At 39.3% G+C, this 25,922-nt stretch overlaps 1 protein-coding gene across 2 annotated transcripts in view; it reads left to right on the forward strand.

Moving 5' to 3' along the window:
- DOCK8 (dedicator of cytokinesis 8) overlaps positions 1 to 25,922 on the forward strand; it is a 197,068-nt gene that overhangs the window by 157,068 nt on the left and 14,078 nt on the right. For both annotated transcript variants that reach the window (XM_004677620.2, XM_004677621.2), the window contains 14 exons: positions 3,022 to 3,164; positions 4,744 to 4,926; positions 5,285 to 5,414; positions 6,511 to 6,598; positions 10,164 to 10,260; positions 11,598 to 11,732; positions 12,615 to 12,767; positions 13,807 to 13,965; positions 14,548 to 14,648; positions 15,641 to 15,833; positions 20,097 to 20,240; positions 21,859 to 21,990; positions 22,721 to 22,855; positions 24,405 to 24,494. In XM_004677620.2, the coding sequence (XP_004677677.1) occupies positions 3,022 to 3,164; positions 4,744 to 4,926; positions 5,285 to 5,414; positions 6,511 to 6,598; positions 10,164 to 10,260; positions 11,598 to 11,732; positions 12,615 to 12,767; positions 13,807 to 13,965; positions 14,548 to 14,648; positions 15,641 to 15,833; positions 20,097 to 20,240; positions 21,859 to 21,990; positions 22,721 to 22,855; positions 24,405 to 24,494 (1,883 nt within the window). The remainder of the gene's footprint in view (positions 1 to 3,021; positions 3,165 to 4,743; positions 4,927 to 5,284; positions 5,415 to 6,510; positions 6,599 to 10,163; positions 10,261 to 11,597; positions 11,733 to 12,614; positions 12,768 to 13,806; positions 13,966 to 14,547; positions 14,649 to 15,640; positions 15,834 to 20,096; positions 20,241 to 21,858; positions 21,991 to 22,720; positions 22,856 to 24,404; positions 24,495 to 25,922) is intronic.

Below are 25,922 nucleotides of genomic sequence, written 5' to 3' on the forward strand. Positions count from 1 at the left end.
TGTTCCATGCCAGTGGGGGGGAAAATGATGTAGCGTCTTTCACTATCAGGAAATTTTGCTGTGGTAGAGGAATTTTGTGTATGGTGCTAAAAGTCTAATCTTAATGTTCAAAGTCAGTATCTCCCCCTTAGTAGCAAAAGGGAAGAATAAATTGTCTAAAAGGGCTTTGTGTACCTCCTGAGCATATTTGCATATTTCAGTGTAGTTTAGGGAATATAGCTGAAACTGCCCTGTTTCAAATAGAAGAATGCTTTAGGCCTGAGTCTTGAGAACAAGATAATCTCATCTACCTATCCTGTCCTACAAAATGCTTGCTCAAGAACACACACACTCACACTTCTGATCACTTCGCAGTGGTTCTTATGTTTCCCTCAATTTACGGGAACTTCTTCGATATCACCACACTTCTCTCTAACTGATGAAGTATCTTAAGTCTGAAAAAATGCATGCTGGAGTCCAGTATCCTTGCAGGCAATCATCCTTGGAATTTTGGAACCACCCAGTTTTTCTTACATCATCCAAATTCAAAGTATTGTATGTGATTAAATTATTTATAAGATCATTGTGGTAGCCATTATTTAGGGTATAAATAAAAAGTGTCAGGAAATTGCAGAAGCAAGTCTGGCACACATGGGTGAATGGGATGCATATGAGATGCATGGAGTGTCTTCTGGCCATGTCTGGTTAGAAGGCAAACTGAGGACAGAGCTGGCTTCATAATTTAACTCCAAATATAATTCAGACCAGGTCATTTCTGACTCTGCCAGAAAGTTTCTTTTGAAGACCTATGATTTGTTATTTTTCCAAAGCAAGAAACCACTATAGCATATATTCTTCAAAACTCCCTTGTTGATTAGAATTTACCAAATCAGTCTTTTCAGCACTTGGCCTTTGTGACTTTTAAATACCAAAAATTTCTTTATGTATGCTTTGAACTTGATGTGCATGGTGTAGCTGATACCTTGAAAACAGTAGAAGTAATCTATTATTATTGTGCACCTCTTATGTATGGCATATTGGATTGATAAGCTAAATTTAAAAATATAGCCAAATTCAAATTCCAGCTCATTATATAAATCGCCTTTGAAAAGTTCCTCAATCTTCCAGTGTTTTTCCTTCCCTTTGCTCAGCTGCAAAATAGGAGATCAAAATAATGGTGGTGAATCCAATAAAATATAAATTATTAATGAATCAATCAATTGAGACACTTTAATATACTCTGCTAAAAAGTGTTTATACTTCATACTGTGAATTTTGTGATAATATTCTTAGAAGCTGACCTGTGCAATAGTAGGTCCTTTTTTGTTTGTTTGTTTGTTTACTTCTATACCTATGTATAAATATTTCCACATTACATAGGTATTTCAAACATTTTTAATTCAATATATTATTGAATTTGTAATCAGTAAGGTACATATATCATTCTGTTTCTTAGGTTCTTTTCTCTTGATCAGTAATTAAAATACATGAATATATTTTATAAAATATTAAAGGAGAATGTAAACTGAACACAGAAATGTTTTTATTTTCATAATTTGAAATTTTTATTTCCGACCTAGTATACTGGATATTTTGTTTCCCTTACTAGTCTGCTTTTTCCTATAAATGGTAGCAAATTAGTAATACTAGACTTAAAATTACTCTACAGAATCCCCACCTCTTAGTCAAGCATTGAGAACAATTTGAAAAAACACTTTTCTTACATTGAGAATGTGTGCTGTAGTCAGCATGTACAGAAATTCATTTTTAATTAAAATTTAATTTTAATTTAAATGTGTTTAATAAAGTATTTTAAATAAAAGCAGTCTCTGTACTGACTTCAGTGACTTAAGTATGAGTCAAACAAGGACTACTGGAGAGGTGACTTAGAGAAATACCATCTCTGGCTTGATGCTAAAATTTTTAAGACTAAGAATAGTTTTAAGTTCATAGCAAAACTGAGGGGAAAGTACAGAGATTTTCCATTCACCATCTGCCCCCACCCATTCATAGCCTCCCCCATTATCAGCATCTCCCACCAGAAAGGTAAATGTGTTACAATGATAAACCTGCATTGGACACATCATCATCTAAGTCCAGAGATGACAGCAAGATTCAGTGTCGGTGCTGTACATTCTATGGGTTTGGACAAAGGTATGAAGGCATGTATTTGTCATTACACCAACATACGTGGCAGATTCCCTGCCTAAAATTCCTCTGTGCTCTGCCTATTCATTCCTTCCTTGCCTGTAACCCTGACAACCACTGAAGTTTTTACTGTTCTATATAGTTTTTGCCTTTTCCAGAATGCCATACAGTTGGAATCATATAGTGTTTATCCTTTTCAGATTGGTTTCTTTCACTCGGTAGCACACATTCAAGGTTCCTCCATGTCTTTTCATAGCTTGATGACTGTATTTTTGTAGTACTGAGAAATAGTCTATTGTCTGGATATATTGCAGTGTATATATATATATATGTGTGTGTGTATATATATATGTATATATATGTATGTATATATATATATATATACATACATATATATATTTTAAGATTTATTTATTTATTCATACAGAACTGGGGTACAAGCCAGAGATGAGGAGGGTGATAGGATTCACCAGAGACAGAGCAGGGAGCCAAACAGGCAGATCGACAAAGTACACTGCTGAGGGGAGCAGTGGGCGGGTCAGGAGAGGTCTGCCACGCCATGTGATCACCTCTGGGGCAGGCGGGGATCGAACTCATGTGGAAGTGGCTTTAGCTTCTTAGTATGTGCTTTAATCCACTCCGCCACCAGGGAGGGCCACCACAGTATTTTTGTCATTCACTTGCTGAAGGACATCTTGGTTGCTTCCAAGTTTAGGCAATTATGAACAAATCTTCTATGAACACCTATGTATGTACAGATTTTTGTGTGTGTGGATGTAAGTTTTCAATATTTTGTGGTAAAATCAAGGAGTAGATTTTTTTTTTGGAGTAGAATTTTTTATAAGGTAAAAATGTTTTGTTTGATTGTTTGTTTTGCTTGTTTTTCTATTTCAGCTGCAGATACCCGTAGTGGGAAAAATCGCACCAATGGCTCAGATGAAGAAGAAGGGAATAGTGGAATTAACCAGAATGTGGCTCTGGCTATTGCTGGCAATAATTATTATTTGAAGACAAGTGGAACAATGGTGACTTCCTTGGTATGCTGGTGCATATTTCCCTGGTTTAGTTTCCTCCTTGTGTCTTTTTCCATCTTCCATCTTTTTCTCATATTTTACTAGAACTCAGAATAGAATAGGCAGTAAAATCTCTGTCTCACTAACTGATGCTGGAAGTAGTTATTGTGAAATTTGTGACCAAGGAGGGAAATGGCCCAGGTGAGGGAAATTGTACATCAGGCAGGGTTTTGGCAGCAGCAAAGGAACCACAAATTCAGACAGTTTACTGGTACCAGGTTCAAGTTTCAGAAGACCAAGAAATCTGACATCATTACCACCGAGGATGTCAAACCATGGCTTCCTCAAATGAGAGGCTTGAAATATGCTTAAGTATTTATTATTCATACTGTATCTGCATGTAAAAAGAGATTGAAGGGGCCTGTAGCTTGAAGGGGAGCTCCTCCAGGGATATAACCTCTGATTCATGTGAGGCAGATTCAGACTCAGTTCTTTGCTGAGCTCTGACTATCCCTTTGTCAAGATGACTACAACATCCTCTAGTATCCCCCCAGTGAGGGCTGAGGACAGGGAGACAAGCAGAAAAGGGAAAAGACATTTGAGGTTTGACATCATGTATCCTGGAGTTTGATAAATAAGTATTTATCCATATTGAAATATTTATGTCCTCCAACTTTCAAATACCCATCTTGCCAAAGCTGGCTGCTTGAGGTGGTGTATGTTTTAAAATTCAACTATTAAAAGATACTCCCCATGAAGTTATAATATATAGACATTTCATTTCTTCTTGACAACATGCTCAGGAAAACTAAAGTTAAAGTAACTTTATAAGCCCTCTGAAATGTTCCCATCCAAAGCTAACAAATCCCTCATATACTCATAAATACCTGACTGTAGTTTCACCACTACATTCCATGGGATATTAGTTCCGCCACATGAACCAAGGGTGCAGCCACATATTGTTCTTGGTGTTGATTTGATGAGTAACAGAAAGTGTGCTCAAGCCTCTAAAATGAACACTTGCGGCCAAAATATTAAAGCCAATCGATGAGGCTCCCACCCCCGTCCCCAGGAAAGCATAAATTGTGGTTAAAGTCCCATCAGAGGGTTTCCACTAAATTGTAGATTTGGTTAATTTTCTGAGCAATACATGGCCCTCACAGTATATTCTGGATTCTGTCACAAAGGCACTAAATCTTTCATAGTTAGGGTAGTTCTGAAACCCAGCCAGGGTAGTTCTGTTATAAATCAGTCCTCCTTAAGTCTAGTTTAAAGGAGAAATACTTGGCACTCTTAGCAGCATGGAGGTCATTGAGAGGGGGGATTGGGGCAGCATAGTTAAAGTCCAGCTCAACACACACACTGCTCCTGGGACAGAGGTGCCCACAGTTACAGCCTGGAAGCCTGATTTAAATACTGCCCATGAGAACCGCTTGCTAAGCAGTCAGCAGAAGGAACAGCAAGCAGAGTTCCAGGAAACAGTTTCACAGTCGAGGGAGGAAGTACAGTGACTATTCTAAGAGATGAGTATCTCTTTTGCCTCCACTGTTTCTACTGTTCTCCTTCTACCCCCACATCCATCTCCCAATCTTCGTCCTTCCAGCCTTACAAGCAGTACAATGTGCTGAATGCTGACACCACCAGAAACCTCCTGATCTGCTTCCTCTGGATCATGAAAAATGCTGACCAGACCCTCATTAGGAAGTGGATTGCTGACCTGCCATCAATGCAATTAAACAGGATTTTAGACCTTCTTTTCATCTGCGTCTCATGTTTCGAGTACAAGGTAAGTGGGTGGCTCAGGTTTACACTAGCTCTTTTCTCCCCAGTTCAGTCCTGTCTTGCCACTCTTCCCCTTTGTTTGGACAATGGTGGCATCAACAATTTTTCCTATTTCTGTATTAAAATCCATGACTTATTGCTTTATGAATATGATTGTTCCACAGGATGAGGATCTCTCTCTTCTGCACACAAAACTCTATTCCCCTTCACAGATTTCAGCTGTGGGATCTCGTGGAATAGTGTTTCTGTGTATCAGTGTTCAAACTGGCTTATGTCTTCACCTAGTGTTTTTTTTTTAAGGATTCTCCTTCTGGACACAGATCTCACCAAACTAAATGACCTTGTGACTCTGTCCTGTGCAGGGAAAACAGAGTTCTGACAAAGTTAGTACCCAAGTCCTGCAGAAGTCAAGGGATGCCAAGGCCAGGCTGGAAGAGGCACTGCTCCGTGGGGAAGGGGCCAGAGGGGAGATGATGCGGCGCCGGACTCCAGGTGTGTTGGGCTGACCCTGTCTTCTGTCAGAGTTTTACACCCTTGTGGCAGGGAATGCCGCCCAACATGAGCAGACACTCTCACTTCCTTGAGACTTTCAGTGTAATTCATCAACAGGAGGTTATGTTTTTGTTTTTTGTTTTTTTTGTTTTTTTTTTTAAGATTTATTTATTTGTACATACAGAACAGGGGTGAAGGCCAGAGGCGGCAAGAGGCTTCACAAGAGACAGAGTGGGGAGCAGAACAGGCAGATGGACGAAAGACACTGCTGAGGGGAGCAGCGGGCGGGTCAGGAGAGGTCTGCCACGCCATGTGGTCACCTCCGGGGCAGGCGGGAATCGAACTCAGGCAGAAGCGGCTTTAGCTTCTCAGTGCTGTGCTTTAACCCGCTGCACCACCAGGGAGGGCCAGGAGGTTATGCTTTAAGAACTGATAAAAGCTTATGTTCAGAAATGTGATCATCAGAAGAGGTGGGATGGTGTCTCTCTTCACGCTAAGTCTCTTTCGGGGCGCTTGACTATTCTATACAATACAATCTGCAAACTGGATAGTTCTGCTAGGATCATCATCTCAAGTTATTTAGGGCTCTGTATAATGGAACCAGGTTCCCAATGGTGTCAGAATGTTCCAGTCTTCTGGGAGCCCCACCCCATGAGGAATGATCTCAGAAAGACCAGGCTCCTTGCTGAGAGTGATGTGCCTCTTTGCTGACCATTCTATCACCATGCTCAGAGGAAAACAGCAACAGCTTGATTACACAGTGGGACCATTGGCAAGAATGGTGCTCGACTTTTCTCAGTGATGGTTGGGTACCCTCATTTGACACCCATGCCCTTTCTGTCTACACTTCAGTGAAAACCACCAGAGCTTTACAAATTATTGTGACCATGAGAAATAAGCTCAGCAACACCTCAAAAAAGCAAGGGTTCTTCTAAGCCATCCTGTATTCGGGGATGGGCTGCTCTCCTACCTGCCTCTAGCATGAACTCTAATTAGCCAGTGCCGAGTCCTCTCAGTTGAGCTTACTCATACCTTCTGGTTATCTTGGAGGGTTTCATACTAATCAAATTCCTATTATGCGTTTCTTCACTCCTAGGGAATGACCGATTTCCAGGCCTAAATGAAAATTTGAGATGGAAGAAAGAGCAGACACATTGGCGGCAAGCTAACGAGAAGCTAGATAAGTGAGTCACTCAGCAACTTTTGCCACTTTTACCTTAAGTGCAAAAATATTTTTCCCAGGCTACTTGTATTACTGAAACAACCACATCCTCTCAAGGGTAAGAAAATGAACCATCATTATCTGTGCAAATTCAGTTCATGCAGGGACCAGGCTAATCAAAGGTGTAAAGAATTAAGATTTTTATCTCTTAAATATGTAGCACACTGGTAAGTATTTAAAGAAAATAATATTTTCAGATAACCTAACAAGACAGAATAAAGACCATATAATTTCAGCCCAAAATGTATACAAAGATTTGTATGGATATTTATACCATCATTATGTAAAATAATAAAAAAAAAAACCTAGAAACACTAAATGCTCACGTTTAAAAAAATATGGAACAAGATAATAGGTTGACATTACAACGTTTTGATTATTTTAGTGCTGTGGGAAATGCTTGTGTTGTAAAGCAAGATGGACATTTGGTTTTAGAGTAGGATCTTAAATCTTTACAAATAGTAAGTATATATTTTTAAAGGATTTATTAATTTATGCATACAGAACTTAGGTACAGGCCTGAGGTGTGGGGGTGGTGAGAGGACTCACCAGAGACAGAGTGGGGAGCAGAACAGGCAGATCGATGAAGTACACTGCTGAGGGGAGCAGCATGCGGGTCAGGAGAGGTCTGCTGTGCATGTGGGTCACCTCTAGGGTGGGGATCGAACTCACACTGAAGTAGCTGTCGCTCACTTAAAGTGCTGCACCCTAATCCATTTCACCACCAGGGAGGGCCCAGTAAGTACATTTTTAAAAGGCTAAGAGGAAATTTGCCAAAATAGTGGTTTTCATTGTGTGTTAGTTAATGTTTATATGTATATATGCAATAACCTGGATCTTTCAGGGCATAAAAATAAATGTTGATTAGATAGCACATCTGTTGTGCCTTCTGGCAGCAAGTAGCCAAATGAAGCCCAGGGTTCATTGAGCAAAATATTTCTACAACAAGACACAGGTAAGTAGGGGTATCCCCATGGTATATGAAGAGGGGAGTGGGGCAGACTTGAATAGCAGTGTTGTCTGGTAAATAAATATAAGTTATTATTTTTGCTGTTACCACTATAATGAGTCAATCTGGCCACTGGGGGACATTTAAGTTTAATTTACATTAAGACATTAAAAAGGTGCTACATGGAAATTTCAGGTACTGGTGTTGTTGTTAATAGTATCCATTTGTTTTAAATGCTTTTTTGTTCTTCTCAGTTCCCTGAATGGATGAACTGGTATTTGGTTCTCAAGGTCCATATATTCTACCCAGGCACCCTACCCCACCCATTCCCACACAGTCGTGTTTAATGTGCATGCCATAAAGTGCTACACAGCTGCTTATGTCAATAGACTATCTCCTTTATGAGGTTAAAAGCAGAGTCTAACAAGTCATGTTTTGCCTGAACTGTGTACATTGATATTTTAGGAAGACTTTAATTTTTGCTTGCATGGACAGTGTGCTTAGCCTTACCAAGTGGGATTTAATCTGACTTTCTGACTCAGCTCTCAGTCTTGCCCTGCACAATGGGCTCCTCTTTCTTGGAGCTAATGATTCACCTCTGCAGACCTCAAGGACTACCTGTCTGTATGTCTCTGAATCTCAAGTAAAACTGTTGTCTAATTCTAACTGCTCAGTTTTGCTGCCAGGAAAACTTTTTGTAGTTCTGTGTAGGGTAAATGAGTTAATCAGGCTCTTTATACCACTGGTCTCTGTGGCTATCACCTGGGCCTTCATCATGTTACCGAAAGGTACATGAGTGCGTGGCAAAGTGCCTACTTGTGGATACCTGGTGTGTGCACATGTGCAAGTGTGCATTCCTGTGCCTAGCAGGGAGGGAAAGGCAAGATCGTGAGGGAAAGCTAGAGAGATCCTAGAGAGTACCTCTGAGCTGAGCCTTCCAGGTCCCCTGCCTGCTTGCCCTGCACCTGTTGCCCCACTACATTCTAAGAGTAGTGTCTTTCTCCTTTTTCTTTCACATCATTTTCAATTATGTTGGCTGTTTCCTTTTAAGCAGTCATTTTCAAGCTGGGCTGTACATTAGAATCAGCGGGGGCTCCCAGCCCCGAGATGTACCCCAGAGCAATTAGTTCAGTCTATCAGAGGGAGCTGGAAACCAGTATTTGGCAAAATTTTCCCAGTGATCCATTGCTCAGCCAAATTGTGAAGCATTGTTTTAAAGAAATGGCTGATGAGCTTTTTTTTCCCTAAAGATTTAGTTATTTATGCATGTAACACCTGGGGTACAGGCCAGAGGTGTGAGGAGTAAGGATTCACCAGAGACAGAGTGAGGAGCAGAACAAGCAGATTGAAGAAGTACACTACTGAGGGGAGCAGTGGGCAGGTCAGTAGCGGTCTGCCACACCATCTGGTCACTTTTCTGGTCAGGAGTCAAAGATGAGCTGCAATGGCTTTGGAGAGCTTCATAGTGCTGTGCGTTTACCTGCTGAGCCACCAGGGAGGGCCCTGATGAGTTTTTTAAAACCAGATTAGTGGTGGTGAAAACTGTACAATATGGATGTTCTTAATACCACTGGATTCTACACATAAAAATAATTGATGGAAAGTTTTATGAGATGTTTATCTTGAAATTGGTTTAAAAAAAAAAACAAAACAGATTTGAACATTCTAGATTAGCACTGTCCAAAAAAGCAGCTACAATAGTATTGATAGTATAAGTGAAAAACATGCGGCAGATTTGGAAGACTTACTATGAATATAAGAAAAATCTCTGTATTTTTATAATGGTTGTATGTTGGCAATATTTTTTGATATAGTAGATTAAATCATATGTCATTATTTCCCTTCTCTGGAGACTAAATTTAAATAATAAAAAATATCCCTTTCCAGCTTCACCTGGACTTTAAGCGAACGGATGAAGTAGGGCAAAATGCTCCTTAAAATGAATCCCAATAGAGAAGCAGCCCCCAACAGTTTCCCACTCCCTAGTTAATAGCCAATAATGTCCTGTAGGATGTGAGGGCAACCTCTTTCCCAGTGGGAAGAGAAAGGTCTCCACTTGACTGAACAACCCTGTGGGGTCTTTGGGAAGTCAACAGACTGACTCTTTCCTGATGCACATTTGAAGCCCAACGGTGTCACTGTGCCAAGTTCCCATCACACCCAGCCGCTTCCACCAGCTTGTTGCAGAGGCTCCTTCAGCTCAGATCTAGAGGTGGTTCTCATGCATGAAATGCAAGAATGGCCCTAAGGCTTTAGGCAGCAATCTGCTAGGCTAGCCTAATTGCTAGTAGAAACCAATAATTGCTTTTATACCCATTTTGTTATTTTTATAATTGTCTTCATTATTTATAATAGTGGGGACAAAGATGGCCTAGAGTCTTGACCTAGACAATGTCTCTGACGAGACACCCCGTGCTCCTTAGTTACCTGTGTTCGGCTTTTTTGTTGGCATGTTAAGGTTGACTCTTCCAAAGTTTTCTTTCCACATTGATGCATAGATAGGCATCACTGGAATGTGGCCAGTTTTGATGTTCACTTTAATTTGCTCTCTTTTGTTTTTTGTTTTTTTTTTTTTTAGAACAAAGGCAGAGTTAGATCAAGAAGCCTTGATCAGTGGTAATCTGGCTACAGAAGCAAATTTAATCATCCTGGATATGCAGGAAAACATTATCCAGGTGAGGAACAAACACCTGAACTCCTCAAAAATAAGTATATTTACCAGACTTGAATAAAGAACAGTTTGTGACAGAAAGAACCATGATCCTAAATGGAAAAAAAAAATTTAATTATGTTGGGAAGTTTACTATTTATCACAGTGTTTTCCTTACAAATTCCAGAGATGCTGAACATTCTTTTGGTTTCTCTGACTGGCTGCTCACTCAAAAAGGATTAGGTGCTTAACAAGCTGACCCTTCCAGTTGTATATACCTCCTTAGTGTGTGCCAAATTTATGATGTGGATGATGGGCTTATGGTTCAGTATTTAAAAGAGAAATGGTAGCTAGGTTTTTTGTAAGGATTCAATTCCAGCTAAATTATGGTTGATGTCAGATATGAGAGCTAACATTATGACTAGATGAGGTAACAAAGAGTATGAAGTATGATTAATGATGTCTGCTTTAGACACAAATTGGTGAAGAAAGTCACTTCTGCCCTGAATTTGCCATCCCTGCTATAGAAAAGTATTATGTCACTGTGAGATTTGTCATAATACAACTCACTGTATTAATTTCATATTCTAAGTGAAAGTTTCCAAAGTCCCAAAGAAATCTAGGTGATAATGGGTTTGAGTTAATCTGAAAAATGAGTCTTTGCATGTTCCCAGTGACAGACCACTTATTAGAGGAATTTCTATATTGCTTTTTAGGGCTAAAAGAAACATTATTGGAACAGAGTAGAACCTTGCTTACCCAACTTGCAGTTGTCTAAAACACTAATTATCTTACAGAAACAAAGACAAAAGGTCTGCGGTATTTTTGATATCTTAAATTCATGGCATTACATTGATGCCATCTTCCCACACACTGCTTTTTGAGTGCCATGTACCTAACACCGGTCTTCAGAATGTATTAGCCATTTTTAAAGGCAACTGAAAATTATTTGTCACTATCTTTGGTGTGTTAGAGCTGACAAGTAAGCTTCTGTTTAGGAAATTCACTGCCACCAAGCAGCCCTGCATTGTGCTTTGAAGCCCACAAGGAAAGTTATGTCTTGTGTACAAAGAAAGAACATTCCAAAACTGTTGCCTAGGATGTGGGAAGGTGTGCTTCTAACTTATTTAGCAGTCCAGAATTAGGCATACATCCCAAATTAATAGGAATTCTGGGATGAAGTAATCTGGAAATAGGTCTTCAGCTTTCGTGGCAATGGATGACAAGTAACATACCAAACTCTTGAGGTCTTTGACGTAAAAAAAGATAGGACATGAACAGCACTGTGTTAGTTGCCCAGTGCCTGTTGTGTCTTCACCCCTCTGTTCCCTGGATCAGTGATGCTCTTCTTCCATTCCCCAGGCAAGTTCTGCTCTGGACTGTAAAGACAGCCTGCTGGGAGGTGTTCTACGGGTCCTGGTGAATTCTCTGAGTTGTGATCAGAGCACCACCTATCTGACTCATTGCTTCGCGACTCTCCGAGCTCTTATTGCCAAGGTAAACATGGGCCACTTGTTTTTGTTCTCTTAATTAAGAGTTAAGATTCCCATCTAGCTTCACACTTCTCTCTCCCAGTCCACCAAAACCCACAGAGTAGCATAGCATTAAATGATATCGCATTAAAGGTCTTAAGTCTCCATAGAAAGAAAACAGGCATACTGAATTCTGAGCACTCTCTGCAAGGGGAGGAAAATAGTGGTTCTCACTCTTGAAATATGGGCTGAACTACATGGCACTCACTGGGGATATGAGAACAAAAATCAATTGAACAACTGTCCCTTTTACTCTTTTCCTTTAGTGCCTCATCTGACTGAGATTAAATTCTTATATGTGGTTCCTATTAGTGAGTCTTATAAAATAAATCATAAAAAAAACAGATTTAGAAATAGATTTCTTATAGACTGAAGAATACTTTCCTTAATTTAAGTGTATACACAGATTACTTTCTCACCCTTTATTGAAAATCTCATTTGTTGTCTTCTATATGGGATCCTTTACACTCAGTAAGAGTTCTACTCTCCACCATCAAGATAATTGTTTTCTTTCTCAGTCGCCAAATTCTAATTTCCAGAAAACCTAATAAATTCAAGATAATTCCCTCAGAGTTGTGACTTTGCCAGTGAATGTACACTAGGCAACAGTGCAGTTAATTATGCCTTGCTGGTCTTAGTTGTGCTGTTCATAATCGCATTTTAAGTTGATTTTATTGCTTCGATCCATCTTCTGACTCAAGTAGCTCATTCTCTTTATAGTGCAATGTATTAAATCTCTGGAGTCAGCTTGTCCAAGCAGACATTTACATATTTCAGTAAGCTTCCAGTAGAGAAAGCATACAAAAGTGTCAAGTTATACCTAACGGCCCCCATGTGTCTCTCCTAGTTTGGAGACTTGCTGTTTGAGGAGGAGGTGGAGCAGTGTGCAGACCTGTGCCAGCGAGTGCTGCACCACTGCAGCAGCAGCATGGATGTCACCCGGAGCCAAGCCTGTGCTACCCTTTACCTCCTGATGAGATTCAGCTTTGGAGCCACCAGTGTAAGAGCCCAGACCAGCTGGTTGACCCAGAATCAATAGAGAGTCAGTGCAAAGCATTGGCTGAGGAAAAGTTTGCAGGGTTGCATGTACTTCTCTATAAAGGAAACAACTGAGTATTTAAATAGGCAGCACCTTTTTTTAAAATTTTCATCAAAAGTAATATCAAGAGTGATGAATACAGTAGTTCCCATCAATGTGTTTCAAATGAATATATGTAGATTAAAAGTTGCCATCTGTGGGGAAAATGTGCAATAGGCAAGTTCAGAATTCAAAAGAGTTTGATCATTTTTTAAATTCTGGTTGACTGGTATCAGAATGGAAAATATTTAAAATGATCAGTATCATCTAGTGTTTACATCAAGCTTAGCATCCTGTGGAATTTAGTTTTATTGCAGAAGGGTCAACCTTTGCTTTAGTTTATCCAGATTTTTCTATGTTCTTTTGGAATTTACACTCTGACCATGTCAATGAGCACATTTACATAATACTCAGTGATAAATTTGTTTGTGGAAAAAGATAGGTTCCTCATAAGATTTTACCTGTAACTATTTGAAAGATTTTATGATATCCTCAATGACCTCAGGATGGCCATATTGTTCCATGGACCAGAAATGAAAGGAAAAATAGTAAGTCACTGCCTACACAGACTCCAGCATCTTGAGAATTCTGGCCACAGTGATCCTGTTGCACACTGTAGTTTAAATAAAGTAGAGACATAAAGATGAGAATCTTGGCACAGAAAGAAATTTCCTGCGACCCCCACTTAGTGGAAACCTTTCAGCCTTGCAGCATGGAGGCAGCCCAATCCTCAATGAAAATTTAAAGGGAGCTGACAGATTTATGTCAGAGCAATATCCATTTATATAATGTGAATCTTGTGCAAAGTATAGCTCACATTTCATTGAAAGAAAAGGAAATCATTAGACTGGGGTAAAAGAGATACTGGAAGGCTATTGGTGTCTGGCTCTACTGTCTTCAGTTATCTACTAGCTACATGCCTCTTACTTGTTCCATCTTTTTTTTCTTCTTCCTGATGCAGAATTTTGCAAGAGTAAAGATGCAGGTAACCATGTCTCTGGCATCTTTAGTGGGCAAAGCACCAGATTTTAATGAGGAGCACCTCAGAAGATCCTTGAGGACAATTTTGGCCTATGCAGAAGAAGACACAGCCATGCAGACCACACCTTTCCCCATCCAGGTAAACAGAAGCGTTGTCACATGCATGGGCTTAGGACCAACCAATGATAAACTCATATACATAATATACTCACTAATTACATTTAATATAATACATATAATAAAGATTATGTATATATATATAAAATATGTAGTTACCTATTAGATATATTTACATACAAAATGCATATGTTATATAATTATTATATCTACTATATGTTGTTACGTATATTATATGGAACCAAAGCTGAAGTCTTAAGCTGCTTCCACTTGGTCTAAAAAACTCTGATATACTAGATTATACTTTAGGACTTTTTAGTTTGCAAATAACTAAAGTTAGTTCAAATTAATTTGAACAAAAATGTATCATAGAAGGAAGGTAGTGTGAGGATTCTGGGCTTATTTATGGACCTGAAAGGCTAACTGACATTTGGACTTCAGATCCTGCAAAGGTAAAGGCAAAAGAGAATAGTCTCACCTACCTTTGAGCTCTACTTTCCTAGGAAAGCCTGCCTGTGACTGTTCCTTGCACTTTCATGAAACTCTAACTGGTTGCCATTGACTGCAAAGCCAAGGTTGTCTTATGGTATACACTTTCTTACAGGTGGAAGAACTTCTGTGCAACCTGAATAGCATCTTATATGACACAGTGAAAATGAGGGAATTTCAGGAAGATCCTGAAATGCTTATGGACCTCATGTACAGGTAACCTTTTATGATAAAATTAAAAGGGCCTCACTGGAGGGTCTAGGATCTGTCACTGTGAGGTTCTTACCGATGTAATCAGCCCAGGCAATGTGGCTGCAATTTAGATGACACCTAAAACTCTATATAGAAACTGGTAGAAATTAAACATTCAGAGTTAATTCATATACAAGTTTTCAGAAAGATCTCCCTAATTTAAAGGGAGGTGACTATTTTATAATAACAATATTTTACCTATAGAATGATAGAAAATAATTTATCAAATTCCATATGAATTATTTATGGTTGTTTCCAGTTATATGTAGATAGACATGTAAAGTTTTATTTATTTTTTAAAGATTTATTTATTTATGTATACAAGAGCTGGGATATAGGCCGGAGGTGAAGGAAAGGTGTCAGCAGAGACAGAATGGGAGCAGAACAGGTAGACTGATTGAAATACACTTCTGAGGGGAGAAGTGGGCAGGACAGGAGAGGTCTGCTGCGCCATGTGGGACAGCTCCCTGGTCGTGGATCAAACTCGTGCTGCAGTGGCTGCCAGGGGATACCCTTGTACCACCAGGGAGGCCCCTTACAGTTTGTGTTACAAATCACATTTGACTCTGTAGTGTAAAACTTTACCTTACAGTCCTTCTTCAGAAGAAACTACTTACAGAGGCAAAATTGTTCAGATGTGATATCAAAAGAAGGGTGGTTATTTTGTTTTCTGTCATTTTGAGAGAAAGGAAGAAAATTGCTAGACACCCATTAAAATAGACTTACCTTAGCAAATAAGCAATTTTTTTCTCTTCCACAGAGCTTTAACCAAATGCTGTTTCTTGGGGTCCAGTAACATACCCTAGATATGAAATGAAAACAGCTACTTCTCTCTTATTTTCTGAACAGTAGGCAGAACTCTTGGAAGAAAAAAAGATTCCGGAGAAGAGTAGTCATACAAAGTAAAAAAAGGTCATTAGCCAGTTGTCCTTGAAACTTTCTTAATCTGTCTTCAGAATTGCTAAGAGTTACCAGACATCTCCTGATCTGCGGCTGACCTGGCTCCAGAACATGGCAGAGAAACATACCAAGAAGAAGTGCTACACAGAGGCTGCCATGTGTCTGGTGCACGCAGCGGCCTTAGTGGCAGAATATCTGAGCATGCTGGAGGACCACAGCTACTTGCCTGTGGGCAGTGTCAGCTTCCAGGTGGGGGCCGACTTCAGTTTTTCCTTTTAAGCAGTGATTCTCAACTGAGGGCAATTTTGCCCCTCTTTCCAGGAGGCCCTGGAGACATTTTGGTTGTTGCAAAGCTGAATGCTTTCAGCATCTAACTGGCATAAGCCAGGAGCGCTGCTAGATAGCCTACAATGCATGAGACAGCTCCCACCACAGACAAGTGTCCGATTCCAGACATTTGTGGTGCCAAGGTTGTAATCCCCTGCCTCAGTGTTAATTATTTGCCTCTTCTAATTGCTCTAGCATCTTGGTGCTGGCTTTTCAAACATTATTGCTTACAATAAGTGTACTAAGATTCCATTGGCATTTTAGGCACTCAAAAACACTTCCATGTCAATTATTTTCATTTGACCTTCCTCATCAATCACTGAAGCAGGCAAATGGGAAAGGTTTTATTCCTCCCACTTCACGATAAAGAAACTGAGAAAGCAATTTCTCTGAGGTCATTTAAACTCGTGTCAAAGACTTGTTGTTGGCATAGTGTATTGATTATAATGGAAGTATTTCCCAAACACTGGCAAGATGATTCCCTGTTGACCCACTTCATGATCCTACTCCCCAGCATTAGTGTCCTACTTTCTAACCCCAAACCAATAAAGAACCAAATTGACCTAGGAAAGGAAAAAGGCTGAATCAGTACTTTCTTAGGATAAGTGGAATATTTCACAGAGTTAACCAGAGTGATTTGTCTGGTAGGCTGAGATGCTCAGTGGCCACTTAGATGGTTTTTGCTGAATAATTTAATACTGTCTTTAGAGAAAAGCTTTATGATTTTTTTTTAAGAGACATAATCTGTAGAAATGACCACCCCTCAAAGCAGGGTACAGTAATAGCCCAGCTATTACTGGGCTATTAGCCAGAGTTGCAGAGTCACTTCCAAGTGTTTGTATTATTCTTGTTTAAATTTACATGACAGATTTTATGAAAAGCATTGTTCTTATTATCATTTTCAGTATAATTTTATAATAGTGTGTGAAACAATAAGAGAGGGTAATTCAAAGTAGCTCCCCAGGTTTAGAGAATAAGTCACCAAAACTGTAGCTGGTAGAGCAGGCCTTCAAGTTTCCTAGAGTGCTGTTCACCCCCTATCACTAACTCTCCCTACTTATCATCTTCAGCAACAAAAATATTTATTCTCATTTCACTCTCAGTAAATAAGTTTCATTCTTAATTTAGAATGCTTGTTGTAAAAACCCAAAATTCTCATCCAGAAACCATACAAATGTCACATCTGATTTTGAAATATTAGAAAATTTATTTTAGAATTATCTATTTCCATCGTCAGATTTATTTTAGCCCTTTGATGTCATCAAAACAAACATTCTAAGTGCTACTCTCACTTCCAAGAAGATATTTAGAAAACATCCAAGAAAGTACTGATTCAGCCTTCTCCCCTTTCCCAGTTCAATTTGGCTCTTTATTGATTTGGGGTTAGCAAGTAGTACACTAACGGTGGAAGAGTAGAATCAGGGAGTGGGCCACTTAAAACTTAATGTTAAATGCTGAATCCTCTTTTCATATTTCATTACTGAACTCTCTCACATGCTTTGCCCCAGTTACTATGTTTTATATGTACCACTTAAATATTAATTACATCTTAATATTGACTTTTGTCCTTAGTAGGTTTTTACTATTCTAATATGATCTAGAATTCATTTGATTTGCTTATGAGTGATGCCAAGGTGAAATAGAATAGTTATTCTAGAACCAACAGTAAAACTGCCCCTTGGGCCTACATGAGGGCACATAGGTCAATTTTGTATATATCTTTATCCATTCATTTCTTCATTTTAGGTAATATTTATTGATCAGTTAACCTGTCTTTGTGAATATTACATTCTAGCCAGGGAGAATGACATCATATAACTAATAATTTCATTTCTTATTCTACTACAATGCTCAATGCTGTTATAAAGAAGCACAAGATGCTGTGCCTGTGTCTAGTATGACTCAGCTGAGGGGTCATGGGAAGCTCAGAAGGAGAAGGCAGAGGAATGGTGACGTGAGATACCTTTATGATACACAGAACATGGCGAGTTATGTTTTCTCAGCTACAGAAGAGAAGCCAAATTATGTTGGTGCTTATGAGTGAATTCATTGTCAAGTGAGACATTCTAAATTCATTTGGAAATGTCTGCTTGCAAGTGACAGAATACCTAATCCAGATGACATAGGTAAAAATGGAATTTGTTAGCTTGCCTGGAGGAGGTAAGCTTAGAGTAACATCTGCTGTACTGAACCTAGGGGCCAAAATAAAGTCATCATATTCAATGTCATGTTATGTTAACTTCATTCTTCACAGGCTTCCCATATTCATTGAGAGATATTTGTGTTCACAACCTCCCAGATTCAAATCCAGGGGAAAAGAGAAATGCCTCATTTCTAGCAGTTGCAGAGAAAGTCTACGTGCATCTTATTGGTTTTCATGGGATCATATTCTCATCTCTGAACCAGTAGAGTAGCCAGCAGAGTGGAATGCTCTGATTGGATTAACCAGGTTCACACCTGGATTTATAGATGATTTTTCAGAAGACAGCCAAGGGAGTTTATAGGAGGGTGAAGGAATTTTGGAAAGCATTAACAACAGATGTTTGGTGTTGATTTTTTTTTTCACATTTCAAAACTTTTACTGAGGAAAACAGCATAAAAGGTGTTGATTTCTTAATTGATTTTTGGCTTAGTTTCCAACCTTACTCTGTTCTGATAAAATTGAATATTTGGAAAAGAATCATAAAAAAATAGCTGTATAAATCTGCTCAACAAAAATAACTTGGCGTACTCTGAATTCCAACGAACTGAGATTGTTGAAATTCTATGCCCCAAAATGCAATATTTCTTTCACAAATGTAGATAATGAATACATTCTCAGATATTGCTGTTACTTTTACCTCCCTAATTCTGTAATCAGGAAAGTCTGAAGATAATTCTTTTCCTTTGATGACAGCTAATAATGCTGCATGGCTTCATATTTGTTCCTCTATGTGTGGAAAATTGTGTAAATTTCAAATAGGATTTACTGCTTGAGTTATTAGAGTCTTTCTGTAGAACCATTGGAATTTTGCTATGTCCAATTAATAGACATAGTAATAGAGAGACCAAATGTGGAAGAGAGACTAACCAGGAAAGATTGAGAGCCTCCTATTTTCCTCAAACTACAGTATAATAGTAGGCTATGATCACTATCTCTTTGAGAATTGCTAAGGTTGATTCACTTGATCTGTTAGCAGGGCCAAGCCAGATTTTACTTTACAAGCTCACTTTGGTTATTTGGTAGTTGTTGACTACAGCATGTTGGTATCAAGAATTTTGAGACTATATCCAAGCCTCAAGTGGAAGAGTGCTATAATTGATTCATTTTTCTGCCATAAGAAAAAGAATAGGAAAGAGGACATGTGTGCTACCTATTCCCAATCAGCTGGAAAGATTTCCTGTTTCTTCTCTGTTCCATGTATATTTATTCCACAACTATGTGACAGTCTAAAGTCCTAGTAGGGGTATGAGAGTGACTGGCAAGGCTGGAAGAGGGTGAAGAAAGTGAGGTGCATCAATTGCATAATATAAGGAGCATCTTCTCAGGCTCAAGCAAGGTTATGATTGCCATTTACATGACCCTAAGAGAATAGCCTTAAATGTGTTATACTCTGGGTTCTTCCCTGGTTCTCCCTAATGTGGTTTATAGGAAAGAAAAGTATATAGAAAGGAAAAAGATGTTTGGGGGTGGGGTGTGGGGAAACTCCTTCCTGCTTCCCATAAAACTTTTCATTTTTAAAAAATCATTTTCCTTTGCCATCATGGTATAATAATATGACTATTCACCTGTAAGTCAAGTTAGTAGTAACAACATATCTTAGAAATACACCCCTACAATTCAAACGTTCACTCCTCCAGTAAAACAAGAAATCTAGCCATCTGCTAATTGTCGTTTACTTTAAAAAACAAAACTAAACTGTGACCCCAGCTAGATGTCCATTAGGGTTATTTCACCAAAGTGACCCAGCACTTGTTACATCCAGGTAAGTCCCTTTTATATCTGCTAATGGTTAAAAAGAAAAGAATATTGTGTGTTTTCATGCCCATTTACTCAGGGTGTCTTATCAGAGTGGCATCCAGAGCACTTCTGGGTAGAATTACAGACCCTGTATAGTCACAAGCTCAGTGAGGACCAGGGTTCCTGGAGTACCTTCTGTTAGCTGGTGCCCCTTTTCTCTGGGCTTATATTGCCATCTCTTTCAGAATATCTCTTCCAATGTGCTTGAGGAGTCTGCGGTCTCTGACGACACCCTGTCGCCAGATGAGGATGGTGTGTGCTCAGGGCGGTACTTTACTGAGAGCGGCCTGGTGGGTCTCCTGGAGCATGCAGCGGAGCTCTTCATCACGGTCAGTGCCCACCACAGGCCCCGTGCCTGGCCTCAACATTCAGGCTGCCTCCCAGAAATGAGAAATATGCTCGGTCTTAACAGCCAAAGCCCCATTTTATCATGACAAGTACCATGATACTAGGGATTGGGCGTTAAGGACTTTGATGTATGCAAACTGCATCAGCTCCCTGAGGGAAGTGAGAAAGCTTTCATCACCAAAGTATTCCTGTTTCCAGTGCAGGCTCATTGGATGGGCAGCTGTTTCACAGTACTACTTCCCTTTAATAGGGTGGAAACTTAGCCACAGAGAGGTGAAATGGCTTGCCCAGGGTTACACAATAAATGATGAGGCATGTTCTCACTCCCTTATTTTTTTTCTCTTGTAAAGAAAAATATTGGTGCAAAGCCACTAGGAGAAGGAAGAAATTAATAAATAGCATCTTCCTAACAACTGAGTAGTCCTCAGATTGCTCACAGACCGAGATCAGCTCAGAGATATGTGGGAGCAGGAAACCACTGAGATTCCCCTCATTAACCTGATCTGAGTCTAAGCACTCCTAATGAAAGAAAATATATAGGTTAAGTCATTGTGATTCAGAGAAAGGGAGAAAGTCTCTTGCCCATTTTCATTTTAATGATCTTTCTTCACCCCACCCCACCCTAATTTTTTGTTTGTTTGTTTTGTTTTTGGTTCTAGGACAGGAAAACAAACTTTATTAACAGAGTAGTATGTCATATGTTTGAAGATTACTTCTGTATAGAAAGTACTAAGAACTTCACACCTATAAAGAGGTCTGACCTAATGCCTAAATTCTCAAACTGCTTATTGAAAAACAATGACAAATATACCTTCTAGTATGAAACATTTATTATTGTCTCTATTCCTGAATGTAGGGTAGACAGAAAAATGCACTCCCCCCATGAAATCTATATCCTAGTTCCTGAATCCTGAGTATATATTATATGACCAAAGAGTCTGTAAGTGTGATAAAATTACTGATATTGAGGTGGGTATATTGTCTTGGATTTTCTGGATCTAATGTGTTCACAAATATCCAAATAAAATATTAATTTTGATCACCCCCCCTCCCAATTTTAAGCTACATAAACACCATATTTAGCTGCAACAATATTTTTCATCCTTGTATGTTTTGGTCTTTTTTTGTAACTTTCTACCCTATAGCATCTAGGTATTAAACTATCTCCTCTTCCCTTCTCCCCCTGCATTCCCCTTCAGAATTCAGAGGGAAAAAGTACTACGCATAGCATGTACTGCTTTTCATGAATTCCAAAGAATTAATTAGTTAGAATCCTCATAACCCCCTTAATACATGCAGTGAATATCTAGCTATGAAGGGTGGCAGGGACCGCTGGTGACATTTAAATATGGCAATGCCATCCTCAATTGCTTTTTTTTCCTGGTGCAATCTCCTCTCCTGTTTTTTCTCCTCAAAGTCCTTTCCCTTTTACACAATTAGAATGTGTTTAGTTCAGCTTGAGACTTCAAGGCATTTTGAATATATTCAGACATCATTCCTGCTCTGTAAAATACTGGGGTATCAATATTTAATCCATCCTGCTTACTCCTCTTTAGTTTCCAGTAGATTAAATTATCTGATTTTCTTTTCCGTCCTTAGGGAGGATTGTATGAGACAGTTAACGAGGTCTACAAACTGATCATCCCCATCCTGGAAGCACATCGAGACTTTCGGAAGCTGATCACCACCCATGACAAACTGCAGAAGGCCTTCGACAGCATCATCAGCAAGGTACTTGGTGAGGGAGCCTAGTCAACAGGTTCTGCCTGCTACCTGGCAGCAGGTGACCCTGTTCCAGAGATGCTTAGCCCTCTTTCCTTTCTAGAAGTCATTTACATGGAGCATAGCATTACTGTAGCTGCCAAGTAGAAAAGAGCTGGGAATGGGTAGAAGACCCAAATTCAGAGTATGAAAAAAGGCAGCTCAAATTAATTACATCCAGGATATGTAAGAATCTTAAAAGAAGTCCTAAAAATTGTTTCTAGGATTTCTTTTGTATCATTTCCAAGGTTTATTCCATAAACATTGGACTTTTTTAAAGGAGTTTCTTTTTTTTTTTTTTTTTTAAAGATTTACTTATTTGTGCATACAGAACTGGGGTGCAGGCCAGAGGCTCAGGGGCGGTGAGAGGCTTCACCAGAGACAGAGTGGGGAACAGAACAGACAGATAGACGAAGTATACTGCTCAGGGGAGCAGCGGGCAGGTCAGGAGAGGTCTGCCACGCCATGTGGTCACCTCCGGGGCAGGCGGGAATCGAACTCATGCAGAAGCGGCTTTAGATTCTCAGTGCTGTGCTTTAACCCACTGCGCCACCAGGGAGGGCCTAAAGGAGTTTCTTTTTAATAGTCAAAGGAATCAAATGCTTTATAATATGATATTAAAAGACTCCTGCCCTTTGCAAATCAGTAGATCCTTATGAATTACATAACTCAGGAGAGAAATTCTTATTTTGTTCACCAGGGTCACAAAAGAATGTTTGGAACCTACTTCCGAGTGGGTTTCTATGGGTCCAAATTTGGGGATTTGGATGAGCAAGAATTTGTTTACAAAGAGCCTGCAATTACCAAGCTTCCTGAGATCTCTCATAGGCTAGAGGTAAGAAAGGTGATTCTATGTGCTTGACTTTGTTTACTTTATAAAAGCAAATTGAGTGGGTCATTATAATTTGTATGATTATCAAAGTTTTTTAATTTGGTGAATATTTTCAAGGCTTTTTAAAGTTCAACCAATGCCTGGTACTTTCTTATAACTCTTTCCAAGTTTTAGTAATAATTTTCCATTTGAAAAAAAAATTTTTAAGATTTATTTATTTATGCATGCAGAACTAGAGTACAGGCCAGAGGTACAGGGGCAGTGAGAGGATTCACCAGAGACAGAGTGGGGAACAGAACAGACTGACTGACAAAGTACACTGCTGAGGGGAGCTGCCGGCGGGTCAGGAGAGGTCTGCCACGCCATGTGGATCACCTCTGGCGTAGGGATCGAACTCATGTTGAAGTGGCTTCAGCTTCTTAGTGCTGTGCTTTCACCTGCTGCGCCACCAGGGAGGGCCCTATTTGAAGATTTTTATTTTAACTTTGAATTAATCTGGACAAATTGCCAAATTCCCTTAGAAAATGCTATGGTCATCCTTCTGGGGTCACTAGAGAACACATGCCATTCAACACAGAGATGCCCAACAGTAGCTCCAGCAGGGGCCATGGCACCTCGGTGCTTCCTGAGAGTCCAAGTCGCATCTTCTCTAAATAATCAGAGCAGGTGACTCTCCCTTCAGTTGGCAATATCACCCCAACCTACTGCTTACCTTTGATCCGTAATGTAGCAAGAAGAGAACTGTATGTTCTTGGAAAAAATGCTAAAGAAAAAGAGAAACAACAGAGTAAAGTAAGGAAAAAAGGACCTAGAAAATGAACGTGTCAGCACTAAACACACAAGAGGAAAGTCATGAGATGCCCCTGAAAACCCTGGCAGGGTACGTAACTGTGGTCCTTGAATTATTGACAATTAACCAGAGACTCAGTCTCTCTGCTTTCTTGCTATTGCTTTGAATTTATTCACTTTTATGACTGCAAAACTTAAAATACCACTATTGCCAAATTGCTCCTTCTCCTGGACATGAGACAAGGGACATGAATCTTTGCTTGTCTCAAAAAAGCCATGACCCAGAGTGAGTTGGTGATTTGTCCAAAATCATTTAACTCATATAAAAGAGAATTAGCCATTTACCCCATGCTACTTGACTTCCTAAAATGTTTTCCTACTTAAAGCTAAAAGTATTTATTTTGTCTTTTTGTGTACTGTGTCTTATCACAATGGGGACATCCAGGTTCCTAGGGTACAAAATGCAAGTAAATAGTGCTATACCCATAGAGCTGCCTTAGAAAATATGATGGCATTGGCTGAATTAGAGGTCAAGCATATATAACTATAGGGAGCATATATCAATTTGCAAAGCAAGACTTCCTAATATTTTTATTTTTGTCTCAGGAAATGCTGAACTTGCCTCATTAGCTCAGAAGAACTTTGAGTAATCAATGAACAAATTGTTTCTTATGCTTGCTCCAAACTTATTTTACTTCTGAGAAGAAAAATAATTTTGTTATATTAAAATAACCTTTATAATATGTTGATTCCTCTTGCCTAGGGGTTTTATAGTCAATGTTTTGGTGCAGAATTTGTGGAAGTGATAAAAGACTCTGCTCCTGTGGACAAAAGCAAGTTGGATCCTAACAAGGTATGGGGAAACTTGCAAAAAAAGAAAAATTACCAAGTTCTGAGTCCTCTAACTCTACCCCTTGAACATAGAATGACCTCTTCTCTCTGGATTTAAATGCAGCCAAAAACTTTTGTCTAGGGTTCAACTACTCTTTAAAGAAACCACACTTAATGTGGGATTCATAAGAGGAGCTACTATAAAGTAGCAACTATGTACCTGGCACCTCATTCAGCCCTAATACATCATTTCATTTCATCCTCTAGTAGCCCTTGGAAATAGGTGTTGTTATCCCCGTTTTGTAGATGAGAAGACTGAGTTGTAAAATTATTAAGCACTGTCAGAAACAGTGTTCGGTACGGGGTCTGTCATCCCCAAATTCATACTCTTACTCACTGTGTTTTATTGCCTTTCTATGAAATCTGTAGTTCCTATTACATTAGAAAGTTTAAAAGGCACAAGTTTTATTGACAACATTTAGTAGCACCCTTGCTTACGGTACAGGTCTTCCTCGAGACAAGTTTAGGGACACTATGCTATTGGAGGAATTCTGGAAAGGGCTCAGTCTTCAGTTTCCTCACTTTTTGCAGGAGATTGTCTTATTTCACACCCAGCTGGGTGTACTGCAGTACAGTTCTAACACTCATCACCTGTAGTTAGCACCAGACTCTTCAAGTCACACTTTCAGGCCTTAAATGCCAGTCATAAATAGATCTCCCAGATCACCCTACATATCCTTATTAGCTGGCTACAAATTAGGGAGTTCCCTCAAACCCTTAGGCTCAGTGTCACTAGAAAGACTAAATGACTCAGAAAAGTAATATATTGAGGATTACACCTTTATGATAAAGAGTACATATAGGGCCAGAGTTTCTCTGCCCTCTCAGCCAGTCAATGAGTTCATCAACCAAGAAGCTTGATTGAGCCTCTGTGGGCAGAGTTTTTATTAGGGGTCTCACTGTGTAGTCATACTCATCAACCACATTATTCTCTCTCCAGCTTTCTCTAAAGCTCAGACTGACCCAAAGTTCCAACCCTCTAATAACATGTTTGACCTTCCTGGTGACCAACCCCTATTATGAAGCTCTCTACAGACCTACTGTTAGTCACCTCATTAGAAAAACAAATTATTGTTATAAATCATTTATAATAAAGTTATAGTAAAATTAGTTTAATTCTTATAAAAGTGATACTCTATCACTTAGGACATGGCATTGGATTTTGAAGTTCTATGCCCAGGAAACATCAACAAAGACCAGAGATACTCTTTATTATACTACAAGTTATAACAGTGTACCTCACAGATTTGTTCATGAGGAAGCTTCCTAGGCTACCAAAAATAATGCAAATTCAGTTGTTAGGGACTGGGGGACAGAGGACCAGTCGCCATCTGGCAGGCTTATAAAATGAGGAGTACAAATCTTCTCTCAGTTCTGTCTTCCAGAATAT

Source organism: Condylura cristata, unplaced genomic scaffold (assembly GCF_000260355.1).
Source record: "Condylura cristata isolate star-nosed mole 26May11 unplaced genomic scaffold, ConCri1.0 scaffold00006, whole genome shotgun sequence".
In the NCBI taxonomy this organism is placed as follows: Eukaryota; Metazoa; Chordata; class Mammalia; order Eulipotyphla; family Talpidae; genus Condylura; species Condylura cristata.